General features: G+C 35.2%; 1 protein-coding gene across 1 annotated transcript; it reads right to left on the bottom strand.

The window, feature by feature from the left end:
• Positions 1-1865: 1865 nt before the first annotated feature.
• en2b (engrailed homeobox 2b) lies at positions 1866-5694 on the bottom strand. Its single transcript, XM_084119151.1, has 2 exons — positions 4869-5694; positions 1866-3055 (listed from the first exon to the last, which is right to left on the bottom strand). The coding sequence occupies exons 1-2, from the start codon at positions 5338-5340 to the stop codon at positions 2739-2741; spliced, it is 789 nt and encodes a 262-aa protein (XP_083975277.1). The 5' UTR covers positions 5341-5694; the 3' UTR covers positions 1866-2738.
• Positions 5695-12154: the final 6460 nt, after the last annotated feature.

The following is a 12154-nucleotide window of genomic DNA, read 5'->3' on the forward strand; positions in this document are numbered from 1 at the left end:
TGATGAAATGTAGGCGAAGTGAAACGAGCCACCTGCAGCTGTGACAGGAGGCTTTGACCTTCAACGGGGTCTCCCGGCCACAGACTTTATTCAGGAGCCTCGCTGCGCGTCTGAGCGGCAACTGCCTTTTTCTTCCCAGTGAAGCTCATCAAGTCAGTGGCCGTTGGGCGTTACTTCCACATACAAGCTTGGCAAGAATAGAAATGCAGATGAGATTCTCTGGCATTGATGAACAGGTCAATGCTGGGAATGGGTTCTCATAGATAGCTCGCCTTTTGTGTAGGACCTTTTTACTAATACGACTTTTCTTGAAATGTTTTCGTGACATCAGGTAGATATGTGAAAGTTTATTGTAAGGTTTACAAACGCAACCATACCAACGAAACCCCGTGCGTTATTTGCAGAGTTTAAATCAATACCGATAGCATTTCAAATTAATTTGACTTTGGAGTATAGGCCTATTTGCACAAAATTATGCATAGATTTACTTTTTGGACGCTTTGGGTAACTTTGTCATTTAAGAGGTGATCATTGAATTCTTGGGTCTAAATTAGACGTTGTTGAACCAAAACGTGTCACAGTTTTTAAAGTCTGTGTTAAACTATTATGCTATTTTTTTCTTTCAGTCTGAATAGTTAGGCTATATATATATATATATATATATATATATATATATATATATATATATATATATATATATATATATATATATATATATATATATATATATATATATATGAATTTTATGACTTAAGTTACATGTAGCAGCATTTGAACTCCCCCAAGTGTCAACATTTGGACTAAAGTTGGCTTTAGACAATAGCCTATAGTTTAGATATTTTGTTGCAACTAAACAAATATGGGGCAAAACCAGATGTGTATCATGTCCCAAAATAATCTATATCAAAACTTTTTTCGGGTTTCACGTTTTGCGCTATAACTTTAGGCTATACCATCATACGAACTTTTACTTTTTTGTTTTAGCCTACATAATTTTGCAAACTTTTAAAATACTAATTGCTAAAAGTTTTCATCGTTTACTTTTCTAAAATGTTGTAGGCTACCGATAGCATCATCGTGTAGGACACGTAGTTAAGTTGTGCCAACGTGAATTTTATTCGTGTTTGTGCAGAGCGATTCAAACTAAATTATTGGGGAATCAAAGACAACTCTGTTGGTTGTATAGGTATACTCATTGTTGCATCCCACTGTAGGCCCTAGGTCTATTTTACCTTAACATTTTGAGATGAGTAAAGAACCTCGTGGTCTATATGCCCCGCCTACTTTTAGCATCTGAATTTGATTTAGTGAAAAGTACAAATCACCATTTAAAGTTAAGTTTATGCTTTTGGTCATTAATGCAATGTAGTTAATGCCTGCTATGCCTCCTTTTCAGATATTTCCTTCCATTTGAAAACATTTATAAGCTTCTACAATAAATCGTAGTGCCTTCCAGTTCTCTTTTGAAACTCTTACACAAATAAACGATGTAGGCTACAAATGATCTACCTCTGTTTAATGCTACACTAAATATTGAAACTGAAATAAAGATGGGGGGAAAGAATTGAAATGGTCTCTTTACTTTTCATACATGCATATAGGGCCTACTGCAGATTATTTATCTTTTAGAGATATGGTTGTTTAAAATAGTTTCTTACTCTCGCGTATTGCTAAAGTTCAGATCATCTTTTTTTCTAAATCAAGAGTGTGTTTAATTTACAAAACGTTATTGAAACGTATTGTGGAGGCTGACAATGCTGACGATGATCCTTCGTTTTCACAATATGTAAATTAGCCTTTAAGTAAAAGAACGAAAAAGAAGAAAAAACGACAGTTGTAGACTTTCTTAATATATTCACCGCTGTCAACATTTTAAATGGTAATATTCAACTTATTTTACTTAGTAATTTATTTTTATTTTTCAGCCAAGTAATGATTATAATTTCATTAGAAGCTTAAAATAAAAATAAAAGTCAGGGATGCTCCATCAAACGAAAAACTTGCCGGATATCCATTTGGGAAAAGAATATGAGAGAACTTTTATTGAACATTCCCAGCTAAATTAACAGACAGCAAATTAAGTCAAGTACTTGGATTAGAAGTAGTTTTGAGGTTTGCTGACTCATATGCATTCAGACGTCTGAACTATTTCCTGAAAATGTGAGGACATTTGATGCACCATCCTTGACGGATATATTTTAGACCATAGATCTTTTAAATACAATATACTGAATTATTTTAAGCATGATATGATGTTATGCAATGTTGTCTTATGTCATAACAACTCAAGTCAAAGTAAAACATTCATTCAGGACTAATAAAAATATACATGGAAACAAACATCTAGATCAGATAAAACATTTTTTTTTTTTTTTTTTTTTTTTTTTTACCATTTATTTTAAATCACAGTTGCCTGAATGCAGCAGGAAAAATCTTTGGACTTCAGCATGGATTAAACACGTTCACATGTGGCTCAACGTCAAGTGTCAATCAAATCGCTCCCCTTTTTTAAATAAAGAAGCGTCCTTTTCCTTGCGCACTATCTGAAGTTTCAGTCAGTGTACAGCAGTGATATTAATTGAAAAGGTTTTACACCACCGTACACATAAAGTATATATACATATAATATTGCAGAATCATATGATCTCATACATATAGTTTTCATTCGTTTAATGCTGGTATTTTGTACACTGGCCCTTGTTTAGAATTATTGCATTTTAGATGTCCTGTCCTTCACGTTAATCGCTGTCTGATTTGTCGTCCTTTGTATTTGTGGCGTGATTGTATAGTCCCTGTGCCATCAGGTGTAATGCGAGTGCGTTTTTGCTCCCCGTAGCTTTTTTAATCTTCGCTCTTTTGTTCTGAAACCAGATTTTGATTTGAGACTCGTTGAGGCCGAGTTCCTGGGCCAAAGCTTGCCTCCTTTGCTCCGTCAGGTAACGGTTATTCTGGAATTCATTCTTGAGTCTCTGGAGTTGCTCCGCAGTGAAGGCTGTTCTTGGACGCTTGTCTTCCTTGGTTGGATTTTTCTTCTTTGGTTTGCGGGATCTTGGTCCTGCATTTCAGAATATAATGAAAGAGATTACGTTTCGATCGTGCCGTAAAATGGACATATTAATGATGTATTAGCCTATTATCAGTATTTGCCTAATAGCCTAAAAAATAGGCTGCAATAATACATAATGTTGTCTAATAACAAAGTGTTGTTTAAAGTTATAATGGGAGCAAGTATGCCTATTCTTTCAGATCGAATGTTTCAAGGAGTCTGCTCTAGTTTTACTATGGGAGCATGGTGTAGTGGTGAGGGTGGGGGTGACTGCCAGAAAAGGAGGGGTGAAAGAGGTTTTTCCCTCTCTCTGTTGCCATAGGAACTACGTTTATAAGAGGACGTTTTTTATAAACTTGCTACAAGAGTAGCACCTTTCGTTTAATGCTAGTAGCTTCCCCACTTCATATATTCCATTTTTAGTTAATTATTGGATAAGCTACTCCAATACACCCGCGTTCCGCGTGGCATGAATGCTGACAATAGATTGATCTGCAGCCTATGAGATGAGCCCTTGCTCGCACCCTATTTTTTTGCACCTTTTATTTAGCTTAAGCTGATTTCTATAGCGTATATTTCGACTGCCATGATATAATATTAATCTTTTCACGTCGTATGATCGAAAATCAATTAGCCTTCGCATTAAACGTAGGCTATAGCCTATACTCTCAACATTACAAGAGGGTTATAGGCTACACCAAGTTAATGTGACCTGTCCAAATATTCACCACTAAGTAGGCCTAGGCTAGTCGGTTTCGTTGTCTAAAAACTTTGGTCAAATTGTGTTTCCGGATTGCATATTTGAAATGTTTTAAGATTATTCGCGCCAGATTATAGTAGAATAGGCCTATTAATCAGATAAGTTTAGCCGTGACAACTTGCTTTGCTACTTTTTCGGAAGGCCGTTTTGTGCGCCATTTGAACTTCATTTGAAATTAGTTGATCAAAAAAACAATTTTTTATTTATTAATATTGTCTAAAATCATACGAAATTTGGATCTATCTTGTGCCGGTTAGTGCTGTAATAATACCTAGGTTATATTTATTTCAGGAGCTAGTTTTTAAGAGATCTGATTTAGCATTTAGCTTCCGTGGTGCGTCCAACTCCATTGTCAAAAATATGCTAATTAAATATCAACAAAGACATCGAAGTAACAATGGCGCAAAACTACCCGTTATATTTAAAATGAATAAATAAAGGCAAAAATTTACCATAACTACCAATCTTAATATTGTATTATTTTATTAGGCCTATTTCTCCCTTTTATTTAACAACTCAAGAAATGTCAAGTCGAACATAAACGAATGGCTATATTGCACCATGAAACTAATATTGTTGTTTTTATGGTTTTCAAGTGATTACATAAAACTACGCCTCTAAAATAATAAATGATAATAATCATAATTCGGATGATAATTACGGTGAAAAACAAATAGCCTACTATAGTAGTAATAAAATAAAATAGTTGTACACACATAGACTAATGCAGCAAATATTTTTGTGTCTGTTTAAAATGTTTGTAAATATTAGATTTTAAATCATAATACAAATGTAGTTATTCCTGTTTATTTAAAAAAGAATAGATTCCACAAAAGAGAACTCCCTGACTCTTGGCGGGCCGTTTCACATAGGCTACATAAAGAACATTTGCTCTTCGTTTAAGTGCCCAATTTTAACCGACAAAATGTCTGTAATAGTTTACAAACAAAACTTTTTGTATTGTTATTTGTTCACTTTCAAGACAAAACAGGTGCGCACTTTTTGAGTAGGCTACATAAAAATAACTTTGAACAAAAAATAAATAATAAAATATATTCTTACCTGATGAAGGTCTGTCTGAATATCTTGTGCAATATACCCAAGCAGGCCAAAGCATTGGTTTGTTCGTCTGCCCAGCGTTACTTTGGGAGCAATCCGAATCTGAGCTTAAACATTGATCTACAGTCTCTGCACGGGCTTTCAGAGATGCGTCTGCAGTAATATCAGTTTTTTTAGACGCGCTTACTGGGTGAGGGCTCGAGGTTCCTTCCCCGGACACTGGAGCTCCTACCTGTCCTGATCCGGGAGCCGATGGACAACGGTTCTCTCTTTCAACTATATTAATTTCGTCGCGTCTGGTTCCTTCTTTCCTGCGACCAAAGTCTGGTCTTAAAATGTTGTCGATGTAAAAGTTGGTGATTCTGTGAGGGTGTATGTTTCCAGGAGCCTGCAACAGGGGTAGAATAGCCCTATTGGACTCATCGCCCGAATCCTGACGCTCCACATCTCTGTTGCTTTGATCATTTTCTTCCATAGTGAAACTCTCCAAATGTTCTTTTTAACCCCTTTCTCTCTCGCGCGCGCGCACACACACACACACGTATGTTTGTGTTCCAGTTTTTGTTGTAGCCTATATTTTCCTTCTTTTTTTTTTGTCTCACTGCAAAGAGAAACAAACAGGAAAAAAGGACAAATCCTTTTTTCAGATTCTTTTGTCGGTTAAATACGACGAAACCGCCTTGTGTGCGTAGAAAGAAAAAACATAGTTTTAAAAATTAATCCCACAGTGTGCCCCTTGCAGTTGTCTTTATATCTAGGCTACTTTATAAAACATAGAGGCAATTTAATATATGCAGTATCAAAGCAGTAGACCTGCTCTAGTAAACAAGGAAACGCAAACTGGCTCTGGAATACTTTCACTACGGATTTTTGTTCTTATTTTTAATACGAGTCCCCCCGGGTGACGTCGCAGTCCGGTATCCTAGACACGTGCCTTTGTCCAATAAATGGAGCGAAATTTTATCACATGACCCAGTGACTCTCGAGTAAATGACAGCATCCAACCTCGCCTTATTCTCAATACTTAAAGCGATAGTAGCTACTTTATTGCCCAGAAATGTTCAGCATTCCAATATTTTGCATTTTCAAATCATTAACTCCAGTCCCGAGCAACGAATTATTTGACCAACACGTTTATTTGCCTGTGTGTGGAATCGCTATCTTTTTGAGCAGTCTCGTGAAACTATCGTTTAGATCGCACTGGGGGGAGGGGTGTGTTCAGTTTTACACGTAATTCGGTGGTAGTAGGTCACTCTGTCCAATTTCATAATTTTGAAGCCACATTATTCTACATTATGAATTGCTGTGCATCACGGTAAAGTCAGAAGCCTAGGCCTAGCCTGTAAGTGCTACCTATAACTGTGTATTTAAGTCCGCGTAATTAAATTTAATTACGCACATCCATCATCACTCAAAACAAATATTTTGATTGACCGTACGTTTATTTTGTCAGAATTAAAGTTTTAGGCCTACATTAGGCTTTATATTTCTCGTTATCAATATATAGCCTAAAACAAACCGCCATCATTTGAAATGTTAATATAGCCTAGGCTGTGAAATGTCCCTATATTGGTCTGGCGTATTGTGTGTTAATGTTCTTGTATCTTTTAAATAAGGCTATTCGTGTCCAAAATATTTCGTTAAATCAATCGCTTTATTTCGTCTGTTTCGTGGAACATAATGACGAAAAGCAATTCACTCCAGTAGTTTTAAATAGGAGTAAATAGCTGTGGCGCTTCAAAAGAAACTAGCGAAGCAAACCAACAGTGATCTTTGGAGCGTGCGTTGTGTCCTGGAGCGTCAAAATGAAACCAGCGACCACTTTGGAAGTGAGCTTATTGGGAAGTTTCAGGACAGGTTGTTGGCCTTGTTGAAAATCAAATTGGCTAACAAAAAGTCGCATGGCCCATATTGTGGTATTTAGCTAAGCAATAGCCTACAGAGTATTAGTAGAGCTAAGGTAGCCTATACCCTCACTCTCGTGCTCACCTTTTTCTTTTCGTCCCTGGAGAGTTGTGGACTAGCTTTTCGCTTTCATTTTTTACTTTACGGGACCCTCGGCTTTTTCATCACAGTAAGTTTAGATAAATCTATGTCAAGTAGGCCTACACACTGTTCAATGTAGGCTATAGGCTACATAGACAGTTTGACACAAACATTCATGTGATAACAGATACATTTATGAAAACATGAATGCAACACTCAGTCTTTGAATGGAAAATTAACACAATACTTGTTTAGAATCGTGTGTGCATCAGAAGAAGTTGCTGACTTGGTGTGACGTCTGAATGTTAGGTGTTCGATCACGGTGAGCATTATGGTCATCATTGGCCACAAAAGAGCAGGCGTTAGAATAAAAGTGACTTTTTTTATAGCCTAGTTGATGCATAACACTTAGATCAAAAGTGTAGCCTTTAATTTCTGGGTACTTTGTGTACATTGGATGAATGAATAGATATTGCGCTCATTTTGCTTAGCCCATGTGGCTATGCTATACTGATAAGGTCTTCAGTTAGCTTAATTTCAAGTATTTTATTAATCTTATTAAATTTTTAAACCTATTTTAAGTTATGCAGAGACCTGTTAGGGTACTTGCAAAAACTTGTATTTGCTGTAGTGTGTTTTGAGTAGGCTATGTTTTGTTTAAATTATTTATATTATATTATGTACACACAGACTCTGGGCTATAAGGCACGTTTGAAATTATTATTATTATTATTATTATTATTTTTCAGTTATGATACTACCCTAATGCATGTTATGTGCATGCGTGTTGTAAGTGGCAATAACTAGCTGTTATTGCCTTCTCGCGCTCTCTCCAATTTATGAACACAAATACCCCCTCCAATACTTGTTTTAAAATATTTTCAAAATTTGTCAAGAATAAAGTCAGTAATGTAAAACCATATGAAAAATAATAAGGGTGAACTGTTCTTGGTTATTTCCTTGTTAACTTATGTGTTAAGTTGTAGGCTACACGTGCATTCAAATTTAGTTTTCGTTTACTGACAACATACGAGTTAAATATGATGTTATAAGGTATTAAAACTATGTTTGTTTTGTAAAGACAGGAAAACGCTGATAAATGAAGAATGTTTACTTCTAAATTGAGGTTTTAAGTCATTTTTGAAAGTAAAATGGTAAGCCTAAAATGTGACATTTGTCACTTTCCCAGGCCAGTCATAACAAAGATTGTTACAGAAACACAACACTTTTAAAAGCTGTCATATTGCGGCTCTGAGTAATTTGATGCACCTTTTTATCCTAGAGAAAGCCTTGAGGATTAACACTCTTGAATCGCGTTGTCTTGGTGGTAGCCTACAGCCCGCTAAAAAAAATGTAAAAGCTTGTTCAGACTATTAAATGCAGCATCTCCAGTTCAGATTCAGGGTTGAGTCCTCGAGACTTTAACATGAACATACTTTAAATCTTCATGTGTCTTTAGTGTAATTAATTAATTGTAGTTAATCTAATTTAATAATGCCTATCTCGACCTATTAAAAGTCGAACAAATATATAGCCTATACTTGAATAGTAAGTAGATAGTACGCTTTAGTTTAATTGTAGCTTTGATAAGCGTTGTCTTTAGAATGCGGTCCTTTTTGGGGTTTCCGAAACATTTGCGAAAGTCTAGTTTCTGTTTTTCCCCATTACAAAAGGTCGCAGAAGCAAAGAGGGATTTGTGAATGCGTGCAAGGGCTTTTGCCAGCTCACAGATCATAGAGCTCAGATCAGCACAGATGTGACCCAGTCAATGGATGTGATATCGGGCCTAGAACAATGCTGGGGTCACACGGGATCCCCCAGCTTCCTGTTGGCCTTTTGAAAACAAACTGAAGAAATAGGGGGGAAAACCTTGAGGGACTCAGAGGATGAAGATAAAGGTTACTGACCATTTCCTGTTTCAGACTGTGAACTTCTGATACATATTCATATAATTCTATTGTTATGTTCCGGTATTTCCACTGGTTTTAATGTTTGTGGTGAGCTTTTAAATCTGTTCATCATATCCTCCTGAGACCCAGCAATGGAGTATTTTCTCTGTAGAGGACATTATAATTTCTCTGACATCATACAAGTCACGGTTTTAAGTCATGGATGTCCTGTAAAGACCACATTCAGGGCTTTGCAGTGATACCAAATGTTTGGAGGTGTGACCATGACTACTCCCTCTCCTTGGTCTATAACTGAATGGTCAAATGTAGCACACTTATGGAAGTATGATCATATTTTGTAATTATCATTTAAATCTGACTTATTTTCAACTTGTTTGTCAGAAATCAACATCTCAGGAAAACGTTATGGGGTTTTAAATCAGATTCTGTTAGGCTATACGAAACAGGGCATCATTTCATCCATGACCTTAGACTTGTGTTTATAAGGCATTTTGGGTGAAGCAAGTGAATAGGGAAATAAATATCAATATTCTTATGAAATATGAGATATATGAAAATATTCCAAATTACTCCCATTATTACAGTATTTTTTTTTCATTATTGCCCCAAGAGAAAACTATGCAAATTAGATACAGTTAGCATTGCATAGAATGGGAATGGCATTTATGACAATGTTTACACGCATATTGCATAAAGTAAAATTGTATATCAAATCATTATGTTATATATTTTATAACAGCTGAGAATCATCTTTATTCACAGTTTGGATTTAAAAAAAAACTTGAAACCTAAAAATTGATTGATTGAATGAAAAAACAAACCTATTCATGTTTCAATGTTTTTGCCTATTCATGTCTTTTAATGTTTCATGTCTTTTAGTTTTATTAATAAATGGGTCCTGGTGTCCTTAGGAATACAATATTAAATAAAATATATTTTTCCAAAAATGTCTTCAGTGTGTTTTTTATGCTCCAAACAATGTAATGACCTTATATATATATATATATATATATATATATATATATATATATATATATATATATATATATATATATATATATATATATATGTGTGTGTGTGTGTGTGTGTGTGTGTGTGTGTGTGAAACAAACAAAAAAGTGGCTCATCAAATTAACAAGTTTAAGTGAGTGTTTATTTTCATGTGAATAATTTTGTGTTTTGAAATATTACCAAATCGATTGCTATTGATGATTAATAGCACATCGAATATCGGATGTCCCATAGTTAGACGTATGACGCTTCATTAGTTGGCCTGCATCATATAGATCAAACTGTATCATACTTAACAAATTAATGAACTAATAACTTGTTTTCACATGTTCCGGGCTCTTGGGATAAGTCTGAATTTATGAAAAAGCGATTACAACTTTGTTGTAAACCAATAACTTACAAAGCACTTTATAGGCAACTCACATTAAATAACAAATCCCAAATGGAAGCACAGTCGATTCTCAGTTAGCTGGCCAACTTCAGATGTTTAAACCTCGCGGGATGACGTGGAAGAGGACAGCTGTTCGGGTCCCTCAGATATAAGCGACTTGTGCAACAGGTGTAGGCTACATCGGATGCTGTTCATTCAGTTCTCCAAATCTCACATCACCAATGTCGAAAACGATCACTTTGCGCACAGTTCTCAATGCTGTTTTGGTTTAGGCTATTTATTTTCAGCAATGAAAGGTTATGCCGTGTCAAACTTTCTACCTAATAATCTTAGTTTATAGGATATGCTAACATTGCATAAGCTATATTTATTCCTCATCCTCAAGTGACCTATACTGAACATTTGCATGCCTTAAAGATCCACAAATATCCTGAGATCAATTTCAGGTTAGTTTGCAATAGACATGAAAACGAAATAAAATCTCTTCAATATGCTGTTTGTTGCAGCATACTTGGACTTGCCTGAGCCGCCAATCACAGATGAAATTGAAAGACACTGTTTTGCTAATTGTTCGTCAGACCGTAGTTTAAGAGGTCAGTTAAAACAAGCTGAGAATGATTTAGGCTACATTGATTTTTTTCAAGAAATAATTTCATATTGGGGTTTGACATATGCACGTCAAGAAAATTGGGCTGAATAAAAAATGAAATATCATTTCAAAATGAGCTTTGTGTCTAACTTCTGTTAATAAACCGCATTCATAAATTGTAATTCTGCAATAACAAAACGAAACAGCCTACTTTAGACCTCCGGTACAATGTTTTAGGCATGTGCTTTGTATAGAAATCTAAATGGTAGGCTACACAGTATGTGGGTCTGCATAATATGTATAAACATTTTTGAGAAAAAGATATCATAATAAACTCAATAGGCTATGTGAAATATATATAGCCTATATATTGAGTTTTATGAAGAAAAAAAACAATTTATGATTTTTTTCCCATAAAACTCATATATATATATATATATATATATATATATATATATATATATATATATATATATATATATATATATATTGACATAGGCTATTGAGTTTTTATGATCTTGTTCTAAATATTTTAGTTTTTCCTAAAAGTTTAAAGTCTTGCGCGCCACCCTTGAATTTATGAAAACATCATAACGAATAAAGAATAGCGCAACATAACAAACGTAAAATAGTATTGTATAGTTTTTTGAAACTGAAATGTTTCTTTCACTACACCATTATCCGTGCAAGTATTGCCCTTTGTTTTCCCTCAGAATCTTTTCGATTTTTATTTTTTATTTTTCTTCCCCCCTCGTGTGCATGTAGCCTATTTTGGAGAAATAAAGAGCACGACGGAGAGAAAGGGCAGCGTGAAAAGACCGTAAGAGTAAAACTGGGCGCCTCGAAATCCTTTCTCGTTATTGTTTTGTAAAAGTTTGTCATTGTGAATCTGAGGTCAGGCATAACTGACTGCTGCACAATAGCGGTAACGCTTTGTGAGCACATAAAATAGAAAGTTCCAGCCAGTCAAAAGCTGTGTTTTTGTTACGTTCTCTATTACCCAAGTTTAAAGTCAAAAAAATATGTGACATTTATGAAGCTATATTATTACAGACGTTTTCGGATTTCCACTAGACGCCTTGACAGTCATTTGATCTTGAAGCGGGATACAAATGCATCTTAGACTACAACTCGAACATCTATATTAATGTATTTCAGATCAATATTCAGAAAAGCTCACAAGGAGAGGAAATGCTCTGTCTCCTTCACCCCCTCGTTCGTTTTGTTCTGTATAGACTACAATAATGACTGACCCAGATGCTAATAATATTGGTGAAAGGACTCAGCGAGTCTCAATGGGGAGGAAATGACATGGTCATGTCATTCATACAACATCACACCAGTGTCATTCTATGACACGAAGCCTCTGACAAACATTTCGATTTCATCTGTGACCACCATA

The sequence above is a fragment of the Abramis brama genome (assembly GCF_963993115.1).
Source record: "Abramis brama genome assembly, chromosome: 7".
Taxonomy (NCBI): domain Eukaryota; kingdom Metazoa; phylum Chordata; class Actinopteri; order Cypriniformes; family Leuciscidae; genus Abramis; species Abramis brama.